This window comes from Poromitra crassiceps (genome assembly GCF_964638095.1).
Source record: "Poromitra crassiceps genome assembly, chromosome: 4".
Lineage (NCBI taxonomy): Eukaryota > Metazoa > Chordata > Actinopteri > Beryciformes > Melamphaidae > Poromitra > Poromitra crassiceps.
In genome coordinates this window covers 11,591,426-11,617,862 of record NC_139626.1, presented here as the reverse complement: position 1 = coordinate 11,617,862, position 26,437 = coordinate 11,591,426, and the positions used below count along the sequence as shown (strand labels likewise).

The 26,437-nt window shown below is 44.1% G+C and overlaps 1 protein-coding gene across 9 annotated transcripts in view; it reads left to right on the top strand.

Annotated features, from left to right (window-relative positions):
* Positions 1–26,437, top strand: part of atp6v0a1b (ATPase H+ transporting V0 subunit a1b) — a gene marked incomplete at both ends in the record, with an annotated part of 41,765 nt that overhangs the window by 7,595 nt on the left and 7,733 nt on the right. For 4 of the 9 annotated variants that reach the window (XM_083635324.1, XM_083635325.1, XM_083635326.1 and 1 more), the window contains 10 exons: positions 283–433; positions 1,415–1,554; positions 5,068–5,225; positions 5,623–5,713; positions 6,900–7,018; positions 7,540–7,756; positions 9,530–9,637; positions 11,253–11,360; positions 17,843–17,960; positions 19,422–19,593. In XM_083635324.1, coding sequence (XP_083491450.1) covers positions 283–433; positions 1,415–1,554; positions 5,068–5,225; positions 5,623–5,713; positions 6,900–7,018; positions 7,540–7,756; positions 9,530–9,637; positions 11,253–11,360; positions 17,843–17,960; positions 19,422–19,593 — 1,382 coding nt within the window. Of the gene's footprint in view, positions 1–282; positions 434–1,414; positions 1,555–5,067; positions 5,226–5,622; positions 5,714–6,899; positions 7,019–7,539; positions 7,757–9,529; positions 9,638–11,159; positions 11,361–13,920; positions 13,939–17,821; positions 17,961–19,421; positions 19,594–26,437 lie in introns of all 9 variants that reach the window. The other 5 variants (XM_083635322.1, XM_083635319.1, XM_083635320.1 and 2 more) reach the window with 5 other exon arrangements.

Below are 26,437 nucleotides of genomic sequence, written 5' to 3'. Positions count from 1 at the left end.
GAGCAGGTGAGGCCACACTGCGTACACTGCGAGTACGCGCAGCGAGTGAGTCTGCGAGCTCGCGAAGCCAGCGAGATTTCTAGTAATAATACATTTATACATTTATGTATTATTACTTTTGTAATCAATTGTAGTGAACTACATTATTGTGAACTCAAATTATTCCTCATTTTGAAAACTCCTACATTAGAGGAATCAGAGTTACGGATTGTGTAGATATTTTAGAGTCACTTGCACCATAAGAAAGGATGACATTGACGAGTGGGTGTGTCTGTTTGACAGGAGAGGAGTGGCTCCACAGTGCCGTCCATCCTCAACAGGATGCAGACCAAGCAGACTCCACCCACCTTCAACAAGACCAACAAGTTCACCTCAGGCTTCCAGAACATTGTTGACGCCTACGGCATCGGGAACTACCGGGAGATCAACCCAGGTTATACTGGAATTCAGTGTCCATAATATTAGGCTAGATTTAAATTCATTATTCATAATATTAGTCTCAAGTCAGTTCTAGCGGGGAGGCTGTGGCTCAGGCGGTAGAGTGGGTTGTCCACTAACCGCTCCTCCCGTCCGCATGTCGAAGTGTCTTTGGGCAAGATAGTGAACCCCAAATTGCTCCCGATGGCTGTGGCAGCTTGCCGCCATCAGTGTATGAATGTATAAATATAGGCATAATATGCCTACATTCATACACACACACATTTATATAGCGCTTTACAATATTATTGTAAAGCGCTATATAAATGCAGTCCATTCACCATCCAAAATAGCAATTTCTGAATCAGCAAAAACATTTTCCGTAGTTCTTTTTTCTTCCTTTTTTCTAATTTTGCTGATTCTGCTTTTATTCAATATTCCATTCAACATATCAATTTATGAACAAATGATTGGATTAAAACAAAGCTATTTGCTAGAAAACCCAATTCTATTTTGTCAACCAAGGACTTGAGTTATCTACTGTCTTTTAAATAGAACCTTACTTTATTATTATTATTATTATTATTATTATTATTTTGTGGTGCATTTTGCCTTCATTTGATAGGACTGCGCCACGCCCATTTCACCTAAAGCTCATTTCGGGGCCTAAAGCCATGTTGATATCTTCCCGAGGCAGGCGCAAGGCACGTTTTTTTGCGTTTAAGGCCAGTTTTTGCGCCGAAGGCCTGTCAAATTATGTAGAAAAAGTTTATCATATGGATTTTCTCCCCTGATGTTACTGATTCTGATTTTATGTTAACATAATTGTACGTAGGTACAGCAAGACTATCTCCAAATTTCAAATTGTTAAACAGAGATTATGCAAATAAGGATATATTTGAAACACTTGTGGTTTGGAAATTGTACAGTGATGTTGTTTTTTTGTGTTAAAACGCTGTTGTGTGACAGGTTTCTTACAGTGTGTCACCTGTTACAGCTCCGTACACCATCATCACCTTCCCCTTCCTGTTTGCGGTCATGTTTGGAGACATGGGTCACGGCACGCTGATGACCGCTGCTGCTCTCTACCTCGTCATCCGAGAGAGTCGCATCCTCTCCCAGAAGAGTGACAATGAGGTAAAACGACGACAGAGTCAGACTCTTAGAAATGCATAGGTAATCTATGCGTCTAGCTATGTTTCATCCGGTTTCATCATGGTTACCAAGTATGGCAATATGAAAGGAATAAACAACTCCAATTTAAATGGCTGTTATTCATAAATCATACTCTTCCGCGTAATGAAATAGTCCTGGCTTCCTGCACAACACAACCGACGCAGTTGCTGAACGTAACATCAGCCAGACTAAGGTGACCAGATTTCTCAAATGAAAATCGGGGACATTTTCTGGTCCGCTAGGGGGGCCCAGGGGGGGCTGTGCCCCCCCGTCTTGTAGAAAATTGTGTACATTTTACAGTAAAATGCATAAATCTGGTGCACTTATGGCTCAATTCCACCACATTTTACAGCCCTGCACAGCCCGTCACCACTCGGCTCTACTTGCTTCAACCCGATGGACGTTCTGCTTCGACCGCCCTTCATCTGCCCCCGCCCACACCTGGTCGTCACAGCGACCGCATATCTGCCCTCCACCCATGTTCTGAAATAGGCTATAACATAACGTTACAATTAAATCCATACACAGAACTTTTAAACTGTTTATGAAATACTGGTGCCTCTAAATTACCTACAGTGTGTGTGTGTGTGTGTGTGTGTGTGTGTGTGTGTGTGTGTGTGTGAGAGAGAGAGAGAGAGAGCAGTGCTGGCATGATCACAGTCCTTGATCCTGGCCTGAGCAGCCAGCTCATAGCATCACAGCATGTTGGGCGGGTGTTACAGTGTACATGGGCAAAAGTGACAATCGACCAGGAGAATGGATATCACTTTGTTGTTAGTCAAAACTCACAAGCGCTGCACGAGGGACGGGCGCGAGGGACGGGGGTTGCGCTAGAGTGAAGCCTCTACCCCCGCGGCCTCTCACCAGGCAAAACCGCGGCTTCACCAGGCGCCTGCGGCCTAGCGGAGCCGACGCAGCACTAACTACACAAGCGCTTCAGAGCAGCGGACTTTTGGACAATTGAAACCACCGCGCCGATTTTATTTCACCAGAGGCGAAGGCAGCAAAACAAAAGACTGATAGAAAAGCATAATAGAAGAGAAAAGAAGGTAAACTGGTATGCAGCGCTGCATTGACAGTCAGTAGGATATAGAGAGTAAACACGATTCTGCCTGACCAATCAGTCGCCTACAATGTTTTCACGTCACGGTATGGACCCGGGTTGGCAGAATAGTACCCCGACGAGGCAGGTACTAAAAGTAGCCCAGCTCAGCCCCAAATCTAACCGAGCTGGGCCGGTTTATACCGGTGGGATGAGACCAAAAGTCGAGTCGAGCGGAGCGGGACCGCGCTACTAGCTGCGGTGGGATTGGGCCATTAGAGAGCAAAAGTAAGAGGCTAGATCTATGAAGAACTTTGTGATTTTGAAATAATTGAAAAAGAAGCAGTTATCTGGCACATTTTACCACAAATTAGACAGCCTAGGTAATTCATGGGAAATAGGCTACTGGTGTATAGGCTACTGGTGTATTGCGTAGAGTGGCAGGAAGAGAGGGACAACTTCTCTCTTTGACCTCACCAACTGGTGGATAATTTATTTCCACTAAACAAAAACGTTACAGTAGTGATTTATTACCTCAGTAAACACTTTCCTTGAGTTTAGGGTGTCGCTCACCAGTTTCAAGTATTCAATGGCCACATGACCATATTAACTGCTAATTTAATATTAAATGCTGACAAAATAATTTAAAAAATCATGTTAATACTAAAAGGCAATTTTAATGATTAAAATTGTAATCTAGAGATAAATATGACCTATTGTGTTAATTTAAACCAGGGGTTATCAAAGTTTTGATGGCTGAAGGTCAATTTAGGGAACAGTAGGCTAATGACTAGATAACAATGATCCATCGCCAATCATGTTAAAAATTGCCATTTTTTTCAATGGAGTTTGGTGTACATAAAAACGTTACTGCACTTACTTACCAGATAGTTTTACTGTACTTTTAACTATTCAAAACAACTGGGATGGATAACCCGCTGAATGGGGTCCGGTAAACAAGGACGGTAGCAAAAGCAGCAAGCAGACGCTGCCTCTCGTTCGCCACCTCTGGGGCCGCTTCAGTTGCGGGCGGCTGGGTCCTGGGAAAACCACGGCACGGGCAGAGGGAGAACATCTACTCTGTGATCTAGCCTACTCTGTCGCACACAGGCAGCACTTTGCACAACGACAGGCTTTTGTGGTGCCGCAAATGCTCTGTTATCGAGTTTCTTGCCAGTATTATTATTTGACTTTGTGGCCAAAATCGGGGACATTTTCGGGGACAGCTCCAGCCGGGGACAGAGCACCGAAATCGGGGACTGTCCCCGAAAATCGGGGACGTCTGGTCACCCTAAGCCAGACAGGCTTGGTGACACACAGCTAACATTAGTACAAGCATTAGCTAGCTAATGTTAGCTGTAGTGATAACATGTCCAGTAGGCATAGCTCAATCTACTCGTCCATAGATAAGCCACTCCGGAGGTCGAAGTTAACCTTAAATGTTTCCATTTCGGTAGGCAGCTAGCTAGCGAACATTGTTATCGCCGTTAGCTAGCTTGCGGCTAGCTAGCTCAGCTGTCGCATACTGATGACGTCACTAGCAGGAGACGACAGGAAATACTACCGCAAGGCACTCTGGGTATTATAGTGACACGGGTTGGCCGAGTTCCCATTTGCGAGGCTAGCAGGCTAGCTAGCTACCATTTGTTTCGGGGATGCGGCTCTAGCTGTGGTATATGCTAAATATACCACAGCTGTGAACCAATCAGATTGCTTGATTTGAGAGAGCGTTTTATAAAGTCCAATTGGTGTGAGAATGGAATTGGAGCTGATCGATTGTAATGTAGGTTCAGGCAACATTTTGGCTAATAATAATAATAAATAGCTGCATATGAGACGTCGTCGAACTGTAAACAATGGACATCCGCTCTACATCGTCAACCCTGAAATATCGGCCGTCTCTCCAGAGTCATATTAGTCGTCCGACTGATAGACTCTGGCTTCCCAGATTGCCCCAATGCAGACTTACACACATTTTAAACAATATCTATGACATTTCTGGCAATGTTGTGATACACAGATATTTTTACAGGCAACAATTCAGAACTTCTAAAGTGATTTTTTTGAACTGTCATCCAATAAGTTTTGTCGTCATGATCATGTCAATTCAATCATTACTTTCTCTACAAATGTGTTTCTATTGCTATTTTTCGATAACGTTTCATTTTCCAATTTGAGCAAGCATGTACATTTCTGCTCTAGTGGGGAAATTGTATTGAATTTTTGCCATTTCTTTTGAGCTTCTTTTTAATATCATTTCACAAGCCATCATTTACAAAAACTTACTTGGATCAAAACCAACCTACAGTAACATCAATTTGTTAACCATATCTAATTTTGTAATTATAACTATTCAAATGGTTTCAGCCTCTTACTCGACTGGTTAAAATGAGATGAATGGTCTTTATCCACTTGTTCTAATTTTTCTGCAGATATTCAACATGGTGTTTGCTGGTCGGTACATCATCCTGCTGATGGGGATGTTTTCCATCTACACCGGCATCATCTACAATGACTGCTTTTCCAAATCCCTCAACATGTTCGGCTCTGGCTGGAGTGTTCGGCCCATGTTCAAAGGAGGCAACTGGTCGTAAGTCAGCCATTCCTACTTAGGGCCGACATTGTCCTTTCATTAAATATCGGATATCAGTCACCTCTGATATAATGCAAGTGCCTGACCCTAGTTTGTACATTGGCTTGGAAAGTCTGGAAAAGTATGGAACATGAATTTGATCATTTCCTGGTCTTAAAAAGTTTGGAAATTGTACAAAAATGTCTGGAAACATGTAGAAGAGATATAATGTCAGGAAATTAAATTATGGATGATGTATGGACCCTGTAATACTAATCGGATTCATTCAGTTACTACCCAATGCCCAGTATTGCCATCATACACCATGTCCCTGGCATTTTGGGGATTGTCTTTTTCCTACTTGCTCAGTGAATTTCAGACCCTTCACTTCCTATTTCTTGCTGATTTATTCCAGGGTTGAAACGCTGGATGGAAACTCAGTGCTGCAGTTAGACCCAGCTGTTCCTGGTGTCTTCGGCGGGCCTTATCCACTCGGAATTGACCCGGTAAGACACAATTTATGGGTGCGATCACACTTACAGTTGGATTTCTTTGGTCTAAAGCAGTGGTTCTCAAACCTTTTCTGTCATGCGCCACTTTGGAGGAGGAAAAATGTTCATGCCCCACCGCCCCAACAAAATTGTAACAAAATGGTCAAAGTTGAACTTTTATTGAAATAACATCAAGATCATGACCATTTCTTTCTATTTTCTTTCAGTAATGTTGTCCAAATAAAAAAAAACTACCGTAAATTCCGGACTATAAGCCGCACCTTTTTTCCCGTTTTTTGGGCTTTTTTGGCCCCTGCGGCTTATATAACGGTGCGGCTTATCTATGGATTTTTTCCAAAAAAAAAAAAAAAAAAATCTCTCTTTTTTAGCACTCTTTCTAACTATAAATCCACTTCTGTTTTAATTTCCTCTCTTGCCCTCTTTTCACCACACTGTATGACACTGTATGACACTGTGTGCACTGTAAAAAACAACACAGGTGGTGTTGTGTTATGTTGTTTTGTTGAAATGTTAATAAATGGGAGCTTCCTCAAACAGCCATCTCTTTCCCGACAATCCCCTCTGTGCATGAACCCTTACATATGGTAATTAAACATTAAAACACAATAAAAAAAAATAAAAAAAAACATTAAAACACCCGCGGCTTATAGTCCGGTGCGGCTTATATAAGAAAAAAATAGTCAACTTTGCAGGTACGGCTTATACACTGGTGCGGCTTATAGTCCGGAATTTACGGTACTTCCATTTCAACTTTATAGACAACTTTTTGTGACATTTTGTGACTAGATTGCTCCATCTTCCTAAACAGAAATGGCAATTGCAATCACTTTGCTAGAACGATAACAAAGTTAACTAGATTGCTCCATCAGACAAAAATCTAATAAAATGTGCAATCACTTTGTTAGAACCATATCAATAAAGTTATATCTGTGCAAAAATAGAACAAATACAGTATTTGTTAAGAAAAATGAGCAAGTCCATTTGTGAGAGCATTAAGTCGTATTATCACTGTATTAGTGGCTGCAATGTCTCCAGGTGTCTTTTTAATTTGTTGGGTTTCATACTGTCCCCTGCCAGAGTTTTCAGACATAAAACACAGACTGGTCTCTCCTCAACTCCTACCACATTCACTGTGTCAGAGCAAGATAGACATCATCATATTTTCTGTTGTGATCTCCAGATCTGGAACATTGCGTCCAACAAGCTGACCTTCCTCAACTCCTTCAAGATGAAGATGTCTGTGATCCTGGGCGTCATCCACATGCTGTTTGGAGTGTCTCTCAGTCTCTTCAACCACCTGTAAGTGCCACACTTAAGACCATTGTTGAATGGTAACACTTTACAATCAGAAGTAATGAATTAAATGAATATTTTTAAATTTGAAACGAGTTATGCAATGACAGATTAAAGACATACTATGCAGTTTGCTTTTCTCCACTTCTCTCTTTCTCCACATTCTGTCCATGTATTTAGCTGGAAAAAAAGTTGGGTTATCCATCATTCTTTGCATCATAGGCTAGGCTATAGTTTTCTCTTGCCGTTTTCTAAGCTAAATGTTTTAGTCGGATAAAGGGGGTGCTTGGATTCAGAACTCAGGGATAGGGGGTACTGAAGCCAAAGAAGTTTGAGACCCACTGTTACAACAACATGGCATACATAAACCCAATCAATTATTATTATTATTATTATGACTACAGTGTTGTTGTTGTTGTTGTTGTTGTTGTTGTTGTTGTTGTTGTTGTTGTTGTTGTTGTTGTTGTTGTTGTTGTTGTTGTTATTATTATTATTAAGTTTGACTCTCCTCTTTTACTGCACTGCAGGTACTTCAAGAAGCCGTTGAACATCTTCCTGGGCTTCATCCCAGAGATAGTGTTCATGTCCAGCCTGTTTGGCTACCTCATCCTGCTGGTCCTCTACAAGTGGATGGCCTATGACGTCTTCACCTCCAAGGACGCGCCCAGCCTGCTCATCCACTTCATCAACATGTGTCTCTTCAACTACAACGACCCCACCAACAAGCCCCTGTACCGGGGACAGGTGCTCCCTCACCCAACCACCCCTCTCTGCCTCTCCCGCCTTCCCTCCACCCCACAGTCTCTAACTAGCTCCATGTACCAGCACTTGCCTGGTGGCTGGTGTTGATTCCCCACCCTTGTTGCAAGTAACGTAGATGTTGACCTACAGCAGAAGATCGTGCATTTCTGACCTGCTTTCTTTCAACAGCCAACGTTAGTACAGGCAGAGAGGAAGTCAGTCAACCTTAAGGGCGTTTTCACACTTGCCTTGTTGGGTTCGGTTGAATCTAACTCTAATGCAGCAATTGCACTCGGTGTGCGGACTAAAACAACCGAGAAACCTACTAAACACATAAATCGCTGCGTAAACTTCAGGGTTCACACGGCCCTTTGCAAGTCTGTGAATTTGAGAGGGGGGAATAATCAAGGCCTTCACATTTTTTGATATTAGACAAATAGACGTGCCATCTTCACTGCTTACTCTCATCAGATCAACATGAAAATGTTTTTAACAGGTTTCAAAGGCCCAAAGGTAATGAAACCTACTAAACACATAAATAGCTGTGTAAACTTCAGGGTTCCCAAGGTCCTTTTCAAGTCTGTGAATTTCAAATGTTTGAAAATAGACGTGTCATTGAAAGTGCTTGAATTTATATATTTTCTGCGAGAACAGAAATAGATTTATTTTCTCCTTTTACTTAACGTGTAACACAGCACAGTTGAGAAGTGTGACCACATTCAAGCCTCTCTCTTTTGTCGTCTGTGAGCTTCTGTACACCTGCTAGTGCTTATTATAAACATTCTCAGTGTTGAACAGTAATTAACCTTTGAGGGAATTGGACCTGGAAAGTCCTTGAAAAGAATTTGATATTTAAGAAGGTGTGGGAACCCTGAAATGTTCCATTCAAATAAGAAAAAAGAATGAAGATAGCAAAATTGCAGCCTCGGACCTGAACTGAATGGAACAGAAGAATGATTTAAGCTTCAGACAGGACTTGTGCAGAGCATTAGTATCTTGTGAGGAACACTACACATCTCCAAAGCCCTGTTATCCTCTTTCTGTTAACCTCTCTCTATTTGAATCTCTTAACCTCTCTCTATTTGAATCTGTTAACCTCTCTCTATTTGGATATGTTAACATCTCTCTGTTAACCTCTCTCTATTTGGATATGTTAACATCTCTCTGTTAACCTCTCTCTATTTGGATATGTTAACATCTCTCTGTTAACCTCTCTCTATTTGAATCTGTTAACCTCTCTCTCTATTTGAATCTCTTAACCTCTCTCTATTTGGATCTGTTAACCTCTCTCTATTTGAATCTGTTAACCTCTCTCTGTTAACCTCTCTCTATTTGGATCTGTTAACCTCTCTCTATTTGAATCTGTTAACCTCTCTCTGTTAACCTCTCTCTATTTGAATCTGTTAACCTCTCTCTGTTAACCTCTCTCTATTTGGATCTGTTAACCTCTCTCTATTTGAATCTGTTAACCTCTCTCTATTTGGATCTGTTAACCTCTCTCTATTTGAATCTGTTAACCTCTCTCTATTTGAATCTGTTAAGCTCTCTCTCTATTTGAATCTGTTAACCTCTCTCTATTTGAATCTGTTAACCTCTCTCTATTTGAATCTGTTAACCTCTCTCTGTTAACCTCTCTCTATTTGGATCTGTTAACCTCTCTCTGTTAACCTCTCTCTATTTGGATCTGTTAACCTCTCTCTATTTGGATCTGTTAACCTCTCTCTGTTTGAATCTGTAGATGGGGTCCTGTTAACCTGTCTCTGTTTGAATCTGTAGATGGCGATCCAGGTTTTGTTGGTGTTGATTGCCCTTGCATGTGTACCCTGTATGCTGATAGTGAAAACAATGGTGCTTCGGCGTCAGCACCTGTGGAAAAAGCACCTGGTATGTCGCTCTGACCCCACCTATAACCTGTTACCTTTGATATATGACCTATTTTAACCTTTGATATAACCATTTCTTTTTCTTTCACTTCTATTCTGCCATTCATTTCAACGTACATTGCATTGTGTCATGTTGTGGTTGGTTGTGCCATGAACCTATGCTTAAAGCATGCCTTGGAAGAGCTTTGATATTTTGATGGGAAACCCTAGCCAGACCTCATAATCTGAGCACTTATTGATCTATAATGTGAGTTCATTTCCAAAAGGCGATACATCCATTTAGAAAAAGAACACCAGCCGCGACGCCAATGTGGCCCAGGGGCGGAATGTGTGTGTGGGGGGTCACGGCCATTTTCAAAGTCGGCCTTCATTTTGATCTCAGCTATTCCCCTTATGTTCAGACGCGGGGGTGGGCCAAATTCTTCCGGGTCGTGTTAACACTTCCGGCGGTCACGGCGCCAAATATAAAAGCACGTCAGAAGAAGAGAGTTGTTTTTGTAGCGGACAGTGCAGGGGGTAAAACAAAGAACATAGCCTACTACTTTGAGCTCGGTACACAGCAAGCAAGCGGAGTATCCACTGTTAGCCAGGTCAGATAACGTTATCGTCGACAATGACGAGCACTTTCTTGTAAAACATACCTGGACTCCAACAAAGAAAGCTTCAGATGGTTTTCTCTCCTCTGAGCGCAGCTCGAGCCACTTACGTCTATAAGACCCGCAGACGTTAACGTAATTCCCTGGAATGCGAGACTTAACGAGCCAGTTACATGGCGTTGCATTCTTAGACATTGCCGTTTGCTTTTATTTGGTATGTTACATACAATTGGCTAAATTATTAGTTAATTCAGAGTTAGATGATATTGGAGCAGCCAGCCATTTTCTTTTTTCTTTTCTTTTGCCGGAAGTTGTCACACAACCACACAACCGGGTCAAATTGGCGTGGCTTTTGCGACTATCGTGCTAACAAAGACAGACAGACAGACAGACAGACAGACAGACAGACATATAACAATGGCAAAGTATTCAAAACCACTTCGGTGGTAGTTCCTGCTACAATAGGTGTCACCAGGACCACATTTTGCCATGATGACACACACGCACGCGGACACACACACGCACACACACACACACGCACACACACACACATTTCTCAGAGGCAGAGCTGCTCGCAGAAATAATCTCATTGGAGGAGTTAAATCAGTGGGCGGAGTTTAACGGCCATGGTTTTTCTGGCCGAGTAACATTAATTTTGACTGAAGCCCAGGAGGAAGCTAATAAGCCTAGTACTCTTGCTACCACATGGGAAAAGAAAGAAAGAAAAAACACAAGTTATCCATGTTAGTTAGCCTAGCTAGCTTAGCTGACGCAGCAAAATCAAACCAAAGGTGTCATGTTTCTCGAGTGATGGATATATCTAATTTTGGAATGAACTCCTTCACTTACTGGGTGCACCTAAACACCAGAAGAAGAAAGCCCAGTCCAAGGCCTGTTTGAAGCTAGACACAGCTCTTTTGTATCTAGTCCCAGAAGAGGGAAGAAACCCCTGCAGAGAATCTAGAGCAGTCTTTAGAGCAAACAGGCGTGACCTCATCATGCACCGGACTCACCCAACAGGGCACGCAGAAATTCGGAGGGGTGCGGGTGGGCAACGGGCCCACAGAGGACGAGGCTGGCATCATGGACCATGACCACCTCTCGCAGCACTCAGAGGAAGGCGATGAGGTGAGCCCATGCATCGAAATATAAACATCTACCTGGTCAAAGAAGGTTAAAGGGTTCCTACACAATTTCCGTTTCAAAATTCCACACTGCAGTAGTAGGGATGAGACTATGTTGATCTCACGATTCAATCTATTTAATTTTTATATGTATTGTCCCATCCTTATCTGATAGTCATCTTGCCCCTACTAAGAAGACATGCCACTCTAAAGATTATTCTTTATAGCAAACACATTTCAGAATATTTTGAGATGTTGTATGTATTGGGATAGTACAAAAATAATTCATCATACTTTTCCAAACTTTTTTTGTGTCATTTTCAAATGACTTATGTATCGTTAGACCTGGAAACTACCGAAATCGTTTTCCCATACATTTCCAGACCTGTGTAGAAACCCTGGCTTTACCAATGAACTTCACTGACTGGATACCTTGTCAATCACTGTCTTCACTACCATAATATAATATAATATAATATAATATAATATAATATAATATAATATAATATAATATAATAATATAACCATGATATGGTTCTGAAACGTGCCACTTGTAATGTCTTCTAGTCCTCTCTTAGAGAGCGAGGTCTGCTGTATGGCAAAATGTATGCACCTTTTTGTCTGAATACGGGGGGAGGGATGGTCGTCATTCCTTAAAGAAATTGTGTCTGTCTGTTATGTCTTCTTATCATTGGTCTTCTTACCTGTTATGCCTGTTCCTGCAAAATTCCTGTTTTTGCAGCACATGATGTTGCAACCTGGCACTAAAACATGATCCACCCAGAATTTCTAAGAAACATCTCATCATGTCCATCCTATATCGGAGTGAGATGACATTCACTGGCTCCTAGTTTGGTTTAGTTTGGTTTACTTCTATCATCACAACAGTTTCAAAAGCACACGAAAAGAAAAAGAAAGGAAAAAAAGACTAAACGTTGTACCTTATGCCTCACCTTATTCACTAACATCATACTCCCTCTTGGTGCCTCACCTTATTCACTAACATCATACTCCCTCTTGGTGCCTCACCTTATTCACTAACATCATACTCCCTCTTGGTGCCTCACCTTATTCACTAACATCATACTCCCTCTTGGAGCAGAAAAAGCAGTGGATATTTGGAAGGGTGTGTTACCCAGAGATGGGGGTCATGTGGGCACGAACGAGTGTAGGGAAAGAGGGAGGGTGGGGAGGGGATGGAACGGAACAGATAAGAGATGGATTTTCCATAAACAGTGAGGTGGTTTTCACGAGAAGCCCTTAGAGAAGCCAGTGGAATTTCTGAAAAATATCACCCTCGTGTTTCCCCCCCCCCCCCCCTCTGACTCAGAGGTTTGGTCTCTCCCGCATTATAAATCTCACCGTGTTTATGTTTTGATAGCGTTGTTGCCCAACTCTTATCTTTTAAGATTGCTTTATGTGATAATCCTTTTCCACACACAAGCTGAAGTAGGCATGATTTGACAACAGGCTGTGGAATTTGATATATTGAATAACGTTGGAATTTGCTATATCGAATAACGTTGGGAGTAGCAGTGTTTTAAGTGACTGTAAGAGTATCAAGCTGGACAAAGCAGTATTTTCAATATTGGGATTTTGGAAGAGCAGAGAGGGAAAATGTAGCAGCGTCTGTATACTTCATGCTTCATTTTGGGAGCTGATGTGTGCGGAGTGTTTGGGCACAAACTGGCTGCCGTGCGTCACCCAGGTGGGTGCTACACATCGGTGGTGGATGAGTTGAGTGCCCCCCCCCCCCCCCCCCCCGATATGTGAAGCTTTGAGTATAAAAGATGCTATATAAATACAATCAATTAATATTAGTCATTTTATTGGGGGGGGGGAACTCTACCTTTCCTCCCTTTTCACACACTGAAGCCGCCTTCACATGATAGGCGATCTTCTCTTCTCTCAGGTCAGCGATAGCTAGGTCAAAGTTTAGTTATTTGAACTTTGAGCGCAGCGCAAGGTGGCAAATTCAAGCAGTGTGCGACACCAAGGGTAGTGCTGCCGCCTAGTGGCTCCCACTGCTCTCCGCATCTATAGCATAGATAACAACAGCAGAGCGGGCGCAGAGCTGTTTTACGGCAGATCATGTGTGTGTGTGTGGGGGGGGGGGCTTGAACTTTGCACTTCTTACCATTGGTTACTGGCAGTGCTGACGATCCAGGAATATAAACATATTCTACTGTTGCTCTCAGTGTAAGTTACACTCGATAAGACCATCCCTAAATCCCTTAAATGTAAATCGAATCTTTCAAGTCAAAACTGCCTTCTCCCCGATCTAAAATGAGATTCACAATGCGAGCATGAAATGTCCAGGCATCCATATAGGCTTTTTCAATATTTTCTGGGAAAAATACAGTCGAAAGCAATGATGCCACCACAGCCCAAACATGTTCAGTCAATTGAGTTTTTGAACCTTTTGCATCCCCCTGTGTCTCTCCTTGGATTTTGACTCATATAACTGACCAAACGTGGCACGATACATGCTGTTTCTTATTCTCATGTTTACCCATCGGCTCCTGAACGCCACCACTAACCTGTGACCTTTGCTTACTTTCAAGCACGCAGAGGAAGAGCCGGTAAGAGCCAGCGTTTGGTGTCCTCTCTCCGCATGTGTGGATCCTGTAGCCTGCCTGTGTCTCTGCTTGTCATACCTGCTGTAACTGTGGCCTTTACTTGAAATGCATCTGTCTAAACTCCTGTAGAAGGCATGTGATTGTAAAGGTGTGTGTGTGTGTGTGTGTGTGTGTGTGTGTGTGTGTGTGTGTGTGTGTGTGTGTGTGTGTGTGTGTGTGTGTGCGCGCGTGTGTAATTGTGTACCAGCCACACTGCAAAAAAAATCCATCTTAAAATGTTATTTAGTTGCATGTTGATTCTAATTGAATTTTTATTAAAACAAGTTAATTTCAGCGATTTCCTAGAAGTCCTAGCTAGGCTCACAAGAGAAGTCAAAGTCGAGTCCCAAGTCTCCAGAACTCGAGTCTAGTCTCAAGTCTTCTTTCCATGCATCAAGTCAAATCTGAAACAATTGAAACTGCGACTCGAGGAGGCGGGGCTCATATAGGCTGTGACTCGAGGAGGCCGGGCTCATCTAGGATGGTGTGATGTTTTTGTTTAGTTTAAGATCCAAATCATAAATGGACCTGGAATGAAGGTGAATGCAAAATACTGTAAGATGACATCTCTATAAGGCCCTGAGGATTCAATATCATCAACATCATCATTGGAACATTTCTGATGACAGAATACATGATCATTCTTGGATCGCAGGAATAGTTTTTTTTTATTTATTTTTATTTTTTTATTGCGGTTCTGACCCTTAACCTTTGGTTGGTTGTAATGTTGCAAGGGCATTTCTGGGGAGTGCCCGGGGTGGCACTGGCAACCATTTGGTCAAGCATGTAAAAAAATACTTACATATAATCGAAGAGCACTCAATAACATTAAGGGGATCATATTAACCCCAATGAACGATATTAATGGAAAATAGTCAATTTACTACCTTTACCATAAAGTGACAAATCAACCGTTTGGTAGACCATGTTTTTAGAAAATTATTTAACCCATATAAGACATCAAGTTACATAATTGTGTTTGGCAAGTCCTATGACACTATAATATGTGGGGGGGGGGGGGGGGGGGGATGCTTACATTTGGAAATTACAGCAGAGTCCAAATGTCTGGATGCCGACTGAAAAGGCAGATTATTTAAAGACACAGTGACATCTCCTGTTTTTCCTTTTTCTTAACTCATAACATACCTCAACCGAGTGGTAGAGATGGCTGAATCACACATTTTTCAATAAGATATTGTGACTCGAAATGTACTCTACCGAAGATCATTAAAGGAGAGATATGTTAAAAACCAACATGGACAACTTGAAACAAGTTTATTTGCATTGGAAACAATTGTTTTACCACAAATCCCGCATTTCTTCACTTGTTTAAGAACAATAAGAATTTAAGACTCCATAGTAGATTCAATGACTTGTTGAGATGGATACGTTTTTGCACTGTGCTCGTATCACACTCTTAACACTGACTGCAAACCAGAACCTGGGTTTCTCTTCTGACTCATGTGGGCTGTCTGCAAATCAAGCAGTTTGAGGCTCCACAAATCTCTTTTGACTCAACTGTTAATTTAGTGTGAATTCACCTCCTCGTCACAGATCCTACGTTTTCCCCTCGTGAACATTGTAAATTGTGTAAAATAGCCTGCCAGCGCTCAGCTGGAATGTTTGGGGACCGCGTTTTTATCGCCTCCTTGCATTTTGCCATTATGGCATGTTGTTTTCATTAGCGCAGACCCTTTGAATTGAACAATGAGCTACGGTTCCATGAACTCTGTTGCACGGCTCCCAGGACAAAAGAGAAGCATGGAAAGAGGAAGCCGGGCCGAAGCCAAGCCAAACCCTGACCAGGGTTTCCTCCTCCCAGCCCACCTCATACAGGAAAGGCTCCCCTCGCTCCAGGACGGAGTGAGCGGAGGAACTTTGTCGGCCGTTACAATACACAAACAGGGCCCTGCACTGTGATCCTGCCCCCGGTGGGGGGGGGGGGGGGAGAACAGAGCACACTTCATTGCTCTTTGTGTTCTGCTTGATTAGAGCTGAGGCAGTGGCAAGAGGGCAAAGGTCAAAGCAGCCTGTTATGAACACTCATTAAGAATATAGGGGCGGCTGTAGCTCAGCAGGTAGAGCGGGTCGTCCACTAATCGCTTTGGATAAAAGAGGTTGGTGGTTCGATTCCCGGCTCCTCCAGTCTGCATGTCAAAGTGTCCTTGGGCAAGACACTGAACCCCAAATTGCTCCTGATGGTGTGCCAGCACCCTGTGTGGTAACCTGCCGCCATCGGTGTGCGAATGGGTGAATGTACCTACTGATTGTAAAGCACTTTGGATAAAAGCGCTATATAAATGCAGGCCATTTACCATTTATGCAGGCCATATTGTTACGCTCTGTAGAGGTGGTGTGATGTGTGGACCCATGTGCAGACAAAGGGGAAGCAGCAGGCAAGGTTTCAGGTGCAACAACAAGAGTCTTTACTTAGAAACTTCAAAATAACAAAACACTAGCAGGAGGCTAGGCTAAATTCAGAAATACTTAGGTGAACACAGAGGACAATACAAACCGATGACAGGGTAACAATAGACAATGATCCGACCAGGACAACACACAGACTGACAATATATAGACAGCTAACTAATGAAACATGAGGGACAGCTGGGAAGGCAGGAACACAGAGGGCAAAACGGGAGAACTCAGGTAATGGGGCAGACTAATGAGACACATAGGCAACAGGTGGGAGGAATTAAGGCAGACTAACAAGGGAACATGAACAGGTGGGGAGAAGACTCAGAGACTACACAAGGAATAAACATAACTCATTTCTCTATTGTAAAACATACAGTCCACTGAGTTTACAGGAAATAAATCACACAATCAAAACAAAGTCCACTGAGTTTAGCTCCTCAGGAAATAATCACACAGCAGGCAGAGCAGGCCACACCGTGGCCTGGGCGTGACAGTCCCATAGCTCTGCCAACCGATAATCTGTCTATAGTCCTTCAAATCTACATTCCACACTGTGATGATCCTGTAGATATATATCCAAGTAAATTCTGTTAAATCCTTTTATAAATAAGAGACAGCGTGGTTCAGCGTGAAATTATGATGCTAATACCAATCTTAGGCTATTGAACCAACAGTATAACTAAACATCTGAGACTTTCATTTCAGTGTGCAAAGGAAGGTCTAATCTGAAGGAAATAAGTACGCTTTTGCTGTGAATAATGTTTGAATGATGGAAACCGATCTCCTCTGGTTTGCAAGTACCTATACACGAAAACTCAATGAGAAGTAGTTCAAAACAGCAGGCAGAGCAGGCCACACCGTGGCCTGGGCGTGACACATATAACGGAATGTCCATGCCACTGTGACACTCACATTGTTATGATAGGCGGCCATGAGCTGGGTGATAGTCATCTCTCACGGTGATTTATGTTATTATGACTTAGCTCAGTTGATTAGCTAAGATGACCGGTTTCTTGGATACATAGCCTACTGGATACTTTACTGTTTCAAAAAGGCACATTTTCTGTTGCAGTCCACAGATTTGAAATCCATGTTCCAGTTGATGCATTTAGCTGATGCTCGCATTGCTTATCCAATACAAGCAACCAAGGAGTGTGTTGCCATCAAAGCTGCAGGCAGAAAATAGGACAAATATTCCTCATGTCCCTGCCTGTCATGATATGATACAGAAATGCTAGGTTAGGAAATACGCTAGACAGGGAGACAGAGCAGTGTGGTTGTTTTGTGCCATTACAGTTTAACTCGCATGCTGGTTAGAGAGACCATCCCATAATATAACCACTACCTCCTCACTCACTGTAAGTCACTGCATAAATATGTAAATATATATGTAAAGAAATACACAAATATGTCCATAGCTTGTGTCCAGCATGTTGTCTCTCCATTCCAGTTTGACTTTGGAGATGTAGCCGTCCACCAGGCCATCCACACCATAGAGTATTGTCTGGGCTGCATCTCCAACACTGCTTCCTACCTGCGCCTCTGGGCCCTCAGTCTGGCTCATGCACGTGAGTATCACACACACACACACACACACACACACAAACGAACACACACGCATACGCATACACACACATACACAAACACACGCATGCATGCACACACACACATGCACACACACACACACACACACACACACACACACACACAAACGCACACACACGCGTACACACACATACACAAACACAAACACATGCATGCACACACACACACACAAAATAATGGCTATTTAGAAATCTGATTTTCGTTTTCGGACATCTAATGTTTATGTTAGTCAGCTGACAGAAGCCGGCTCTCAGCTGTCAACTGTCAAACCTCTGTCAAACCCCCAGCATCAACTGATTGGTTGCTGTCTGTTGTCAATCATCAAACTCTTTGACTAATCACAGTAGCAAAGCAACTTCGATGATTCTGCGCCAAATAACTTACATTAAATTGATAAGAAATGAAGGCCAATAGGTTGTTCCACTGCAACATCAAGGCGGGAGCGCTGTCAAAAAGCACAAGAGCTTCGTCTCTTGTCTTCAATAATATTATTTGTCTGCTACAGGCCGGCAACCACCGTTAGCTTTAGCTGCACGCCACACGCAGCTCAACAACCACCCTAACGTTAGCTTTAGCTGCACGCCACATGCAGCTCAACAACCGGCCACCTGATTTCAAAACTGATGGGTTGACTGGAAAGAGCGTGACTCCAACTGGTTAACAAGCCTGGTGAAGTGGTTACAGCTGCAGGTAGTAGGCTTAATTAGCTAACATAGCTAACAGCTACAGTAGCTAGTTATTTAACATACACCGACCAGCCAATCAGGCATCTCGGACAGTATCTGTCTGAAATAACCGCCAGTGGATAAGCTTGCGTCCAGACCCATATGAATCGCTATGCAAATTCTATTGATAGGGGCTGGACACTAGGCTAGGGTTGGACAGGTGGGCTGGACACTAGGCTGGGGTTGGACAGGTGCGCTGGACACTAGGTTAGGGTTGGACAGGTGGGCTGGACACTAGGCTAGGGTTGGACAGGTGGGCTGGACACTAGGCTAGGGTTGGACAGGTGGGCTGGATACTAGGCTAGGGTTGGACAGGGGGCTGGACACTAGGCTAGTGTTGGACAGGTGGGCTGGATACTAGGCTAGGGTTGGACAGGTGGGCTGGACACTAGGCTAGGGTTGGACAGGTGGGCTGGACACTAGGCTAGGGTTGGACAGGTTTCGTTACACGATTTGGAACTGATACTGATATTTTTCCATTGAAGCTGCTATAGTTCAGTGTTTCCCCCAGACGTTTCTTCTTCTCAGGGTGTGAAAAAACTTCTGAACCAGCATCTCTCGACCACCAAGGGACACCAAAGCTGTCCATTGAAAGGCAGACTGATGAGATTGTGTGTGTGTGTGTGTGTGTGTGTGTGTGTGTGTGTGTGTGTGTGTGTGTGTGTGTGTGTGTGTGTGTGTGTGTGTGTGTGTGTGCAGAGCTGTCGGAGGTGCTGTGGACCATGGTGATGCGTCTGGGTCTGTCGTCCCGCAGCGGGGGAGGCTTCTTCGCCCTGACCATCATCTTCTCTGCCTTCGCCACGCTCACCGTCTGCATCCTGCTCATCATGGAGGGCCTGTCCGCCTTCTTGCACGCCCTCCGCCTCCACTGGTTAGACACACTCTCTCTCTCTCACACACACACACACATACACACACACACACACGTGTGTATGAAATCCTTTCACGTACAAATATGAAACACTTTTACATACTAGGCTTGGCCGCTATTAAGGTATTACGGTATACCAGGGCATTTAGAAATCCCGATTTTCAATACCGTCAAAACCGTTTTCTATCTTTTTTGTTCCGCCAAAATAGTCACAGTGTAAGTGATTAATAATAACTATAATAATAATTATCTTGTTGCAAATGACAGTATGGCTGCACTTCACCACCTTGGACAGCTCCGTTTGTTGTGTGGGGTGCGAAAATGGTCTGCTGTGTGTGTGTGTGTGTGTGTGTGTGTGTGTGTGTGTGTGTGTGTGTGTGTGTGTGTGTGTGTGTGTGTGTGTGTGTGTGTGTGTGTGTGGGAGAGAGAGATAGAGAAAGTGTTGGATTAATGATCAGTTAAGTCTCTCTCCTAACCGCAGTGGCGAGCGCACAAAGTAGGCTTTGTGTGTGTGTGTGTGTGTGTGTGTGTGTGTGTGTGTGCGCGCGTGTATAGGCTCTTATAACTGTCGGCTTAAAAAAATTAACCGGCACTCGTATTCACCCTCCCACCCCCGTGCACCCCTAACATCAGTTTGCCAATTTAGAGACGCCCACAAAGCTCAGATTATGACTCGAACCCTGGACTGTTGCACCTGACATTAGCTTAGCAGCTGCTAACCATAGCTCAGTAAGTTAATCAGATGGTTAGCACTTCTAGCACACAATACAGTGTTGTGGAACAAGCAAAGGCATTTCCATATTTCCAATCCCGGTATAATCCATACTGCCTTTATGATCGCTGTTACAGTAACATCAATACAATGATTACAACGTCCTATTTGTCCACCGGCACGTTCACTTCATTAGGGTCCATTGAGCTACATGATGCGTTCACACTGCTCTCAGTCACAATGTGTCTGGAGCTACATGATGCGTTCACACTGCTCTCAGTCACAATGTGTCTGGAGCTACATGATGCGTTCACACTGCTCTCAGTCACAATGTGTCTGGAGCTACATGATGTGTTCACACTGCTCTCAGTCACAATGTGTCTGGAGCTACATGATGCGTTCACACTGCTCTCAGTCACAATGTGTCTGGAGCTACATGATGCGTTCACACTGCTCTCAGTCACAATGTGTCTGGAGCTACATGATGCGTTCACACTGCTCTCAGTCACAATGTGTCTGGAGCTACATGATGCGTTCACACTGCTCTCAGTCACAATGTGTCTGGAGCTACATGATGCGTTCACACTGCTCTCAGTCACAATGTGTCTGGAGCTACATGATGCGTTCACACTGCTCTCAGTCACAATGTGTCTGGAGCTACATGATGCGTTCACACTGCTCTCAGTCACAATGTGTCTGGAGCTACATGATGCGTTCACACTGCTCTCAGTCACAATGTGTCTGGAGCTACATGATGTGTTCACACTGCTCTCAGTCACAATGTGTCTGGAGCTACATGATGTGTTCACACTGCTCTCAGTCACAATGTGTCTGGAGCTACATGATGCGTTCACACTGCTCTCAGTCACAATGTGTCTGGAGCTACATGATGTGTTCACACTGCTCTCAGTCACAATGTGTCTGGAGCTACATGATGCGTTCACACTGCTCTCAGTCACAATGTGTCTGGAGCTACATGATGCGTTCACACTGCTCTCAGTCACAATGTGTCTGGAGCTACATGATGCGTTCACACTGCTCTCAGTCACAATGTGTCTGGAGCTACATGATGCGTTCACACTGCTCTCAGTCACAATGTGTCTGGAGCTACATGATGCGTTCACACTGCTCTCAGTCACAATGTGTCTGGAGCTACATGATGCGTTCACACTGCTCTCAGTCACAATGTGTCTGGAGCTACATGATGCGTTCACACTGCTCTCAGTCACAATGTGTCTGGAGCTACATGATGCGTTCACACTGCTCTCAGTCACAATGTGTCTGGAGCTACATGATGCGTTCACACTGCTCTCAGTCACAATGTGTCTGGAGCTACATGATGCGTTCACACTGCTCTCAGTCACAATGTGTCTGGAGCTACATGATGCGTTCACACTGCTCTCAGTCACAATGTGTCTGGAGCTACATGATGCGTTCACACTGCTCTCAGTCACAATGTGTCTGGAGCTACATGATGCGTTCACACTGCTCTCAGTCACATGTGTCTGGAGCTACATGATGCGTTCACACTGCTCTCAGTCACAATGTGTCTGGAGCTACATGATGCGTTCACACTGCTCTCAGTCACAATGTGTCTGGAGCTACATGATGCGTTCACACTGCTCTCAGTCACATGTGTCTGGAGCTACATGATGCGTTCACACTGCTCTCAGTCACAATGTGTCTGGAGCTACATGATGCGTTCACACTGCTCTCAGTCACAATGTGTCTGGAGCTACATGATGCGTTCACACTGCTCTCAGTCACAATGTGTCTGGAGCTACATGATGTGTTCACACTGCTCTCAGTCACAATGTGTCTGGAGCTACATGATACGTTCACACTGCTCTCAGTCACAATGTGTCTGGAGCTACATGATGCGTTCACACTGCTCTCAGTCACAATGTGTCTGGAGCTACATGATGTGTTCACACTGCTCTCAGTCACAATGTGTCTGGAGCTACATGATGCGTTCACACTGCTCTCAGTCACAATGTGTCTGGAGCTACATGATGCGTTCACACTGCTCTCAGTCACAATGTGTCTGGAGCTACATGATGCGTTCACACTGCTCTCAGTCACAATGTGTCTGGAGCTACATGATGCGTTCACACTGCTCTCAGTCACAATGTGTCTGGAGCTACATGATGCGTTCACACTGCTCTCAGTCACAATGTGTCTGGAGCTACATGATGCGTTCACACTGCTCTCAGTCACAATGTGTCTGGAGCTACATGATGTGTTCACACTGCTCTCAGTCACAATGTGTCTGGAGCTACATGATGCGTTCACACTGCTCTCAGTCACAATGTGTCTGGAGCTACATGATACGTTCACACTGCTCTCAGTCACAATGTGTCTGGAGCTACATGATGCGTTCACACTGCTCTCAGTCACAATGTGTCTGGAGCTACATGATGTGTTCACACTGCTCTCAGTCACAATGTGTCTGGAGCTACATGATGCGTTCACACTGCTCTCAGTCACATGTGTCTGGAGCTACATGATGCGTTCACACTGCTCTCAGTCACAATGTGTCTGGAGCTACATGATACGTTCACACTGCTCTCAGTCACAATGTGTCTGGAGCTACATGATGCGTTCACACTGCTCTCAGTCACAATGTGTCTGGAGCTACATGATGCGTTCACACTGCTCTCAGTCACAATGTGTCTGGAGCTACATGATGCGTTCACACTGCTCTCAGTCACAATGTGTCTGGAGCTACATGATGCGTTCACACTGCTCTCAGTCACAATGTGTCTGGAGCTACATGATACGTTCACACTGCTCTCAGTCACATGTGTCTGGAGCTACATGATGCGTTCACACTGCTCTCAGTCACAATGTGTCTGGAGCTACATGATGCGTTCACACTGCTCTCAGTCACAATGTGTCTGGAGCTACATGATGTGTTCACACTGCTCTCAGTCACAATGTGTCTGGAGCTACATGATGCGTTCACACTGCTCTCAGTCACAATGTGTCTGGAGCTACATGATGCGTTCACACTGCTCTCAGTCACAATGTGTCTGGAGCTACATGATACGTTCACACTGCTCTCAGTCACAATGTGTCTGGAGCTACATGATGTGTTCACACTGCTCTCAGTCACAATGTGTCTGGAGCTACATGATGCGTTCACACTGCTCTCAGTCACAATGTGTCTGGAGCTACATGATGCGTTCACACTGCTCTCAGTCACATGTGTCTGGAGCTACATGATGCGTTCACACTGCTCTCAGTCACAATGTGTCTGGAGCTACATGATGTGTTCACACTGCTCTCAGTCACAATGTGTCTGGAGCTACATGATGCGTTCACACTGCTCTCAGTCACAATGTGTCTGGAGCTACATGATACGTTCACACTGCTCTCAGTCACAATGTGTCTGGAGCTACATGATACGTTCACACTGCTCTCAGTCACAATGTGTCTGGAGCTACATGATGTGTTCACACTGCTCTCAGTCACAATGTGTCTGGAGCTACATGATGCGTTCACACTGCTCTCAGTCACAATGTGTCTGGAGCTACATGATACGTTCACACTGCTCTCAGTCATAATGTGTCTGGAGCTACATGATGCGTTCACACTGCTCTCAGTCACAATGTGTCTGGAGCTACATGATACGTTCACACTGCTCTCAGTCACAATGTGTCTGGAGCTACATGATGCGTTCACATTGCTCTCAGTCACAATGTGTCTGGAGCTACATGATGCGTTCACACTGCTCTCAGTCACAATGTGTCTGGAGCTACATGATGCGTTCACACTGCTCTCAGTCACAATGTGTCTGGAGCTACATGATGCGTTCACACTGCTCTCAGTCACAATGTGTCTGGAGCTACATGATGTGTTCACACCGCTCTCAGTCACAATGTGTCTGGAGCTACATGATGCGTTCACACTGCTCTCAGTCACAATGTGTCTGGAGCTACATGATGTGTTCACACTGCTCTCAGTCACAATGTGTCTGGAGCTACATGATGCGTTCACACTGCTCTCAGTCACATGTGTCTGGAGCTACATGATGCGTTCACACTGCTCTCAGTCACAATGTGTCTGGAGCTACATGATGCGTTCACACTGCTCTCAGTCACAATGTGTCTGGAGCTACATGATGTGTTCACACTGCTCTCAGTCACAATGTGTCTGGAGCTACATGATGCGTTCACACTGCTCTCAGTCACAATGTGTCTGGAGCTACATGATGTGTTCACACTGCTCTCAGTCACAATGTGTCTGGAGCTACATGATGCGTTCACACTGCTCTCAGTCACAATGTGTCTGGAGCTACATGATACGTTCACACTGCTCTCAGTCATAATGTGTCTGGAGCTACATGATGCGTTCACACTGCTCTCAGTCACAATGTGTCTGGAGCTACATGATGCGTTCACACTGCTCTCAGTCACAATGTGTCTGGAGCTACATGATGCGTTCACATTGCTCTCAGTCACAATGTGTCTGGAGCTACATGATGCGTTCACACTGCTCTCAGTCACAATGTGTCTGGAGCTACATGATGCGTTCACACTGCTCTCAGTCACAATGTGTCTGGAGCTACATGATGCGTTCACACTGCTCTCAGTCACAATGTGTCTGGAGCTACATGATGTGTTCACACCGCTCTCAGTCACAATGTGTCTGGAGCTACATGATGCGTTCACACTGCTCTCAGTCACAATGTGTCTGGAGCTACATGATGCGTTCACACTGCTCTCAGTCACAATGTGTCTGGAGCTACATGATGTGTTCACACTGCTCTCAGTCACAATGTGTCTGGAGCTACATGATGCGTTCACACTGCTCTCAGTCACATGTGTCTGGAGCTACATGATACGTTCACACTGCTCTCAGTCACAATGTGTCTGGAGCTACATGATACGTTCACACTGCTCTCAGTCACAATGTGTCTGGAGCTACATGATGTGTTCACACTGCTCTCAGTCACATGTGTCTGGAGCTACATGATACGTTCACACTGCTCTCAGTCACAATGTGTCTGGAGCTACATGATGCGTTCACACTGCTCTCAGTCACAATGTGTCTGGAGCTACATGATGCGTTCACACTGCTCTCAGTCACAATGTGTCTGGAGCTACATGATGCGTTCAAATGTCATCTTGTAAAATGTCATTTTTGGCAAGAAACTTGAATGGATAAATAGATACAGTTGTTTGAGGGAGAACTTTGACATTTTCACAGCAATATAAAAATCGATATTAGAGATAGACGAAGCATAATGGTGCATTAAAAATATGCTAAAAGGTAATAAAAAACAAACAAACAAACAAACAAACAAACATATCAGTCGATTCGGTATCGGCAAGTACCGAAATGTACTTGTACCTCACCTGGTCCGAAAAATAGTAGTAATAGTGCGACCATCCATGTGCGGGTGCCTCATATCCAGTGACGGCTGGTGGTGATATTGGGTGGAGGGGCTAAAAAATTATAACCATTAACCACTCTCTCTCTCTCTCTCTCACACACACACACTCACACACACTCTCTCACACACAGACACACAGACACACACAATTTGACTATTTTGCTCTGTAAGCTACACATTAGCACATACCATTTTAACAAAAACAAGATACAGTATGCAAGAATGGTGTGATAGGCTACATGATAGAACAGACTACATTCAAAACCAACACATTCCCACAGATTTCAGTCCGTCTTTATCAGACAACGATTGGGAAGAGAGAGAGAGAGAGAGAGAGAGAGAGAGAGAGAGAGAGAAAGAGAGAGAGAGAGAACGAAAGAGAGACAGAGAGAGAGAGAGAGAGAACAAAAGAGAGAGACAGAGAGAGAGAGAGAGAGAGAGAGAGAACGAAAGAGAGAGAGAGAGAGATAGAGAGAAGAAAGAGAGAGCGAGAGCTGTCCACGTCTTTTCCCTTTGATGTCTTAACGAGCAACAGCTGTTGTCTGCGTTCCAACCACGTAACACAAAACTTACGATTTTGTTGTGTGTCCCTTTGTGCCAATGTGCCTCCAGTCTCTACACTTGTAATTTCCCCCGTCAAACATGAAGGAAAATGGATGAGGAAGTAATGTGTGTGAATCTCATTGGAGCTGTCATTGGTTGTCAAGAGATTCTCGTTGGCCCGCCTCCTCTCC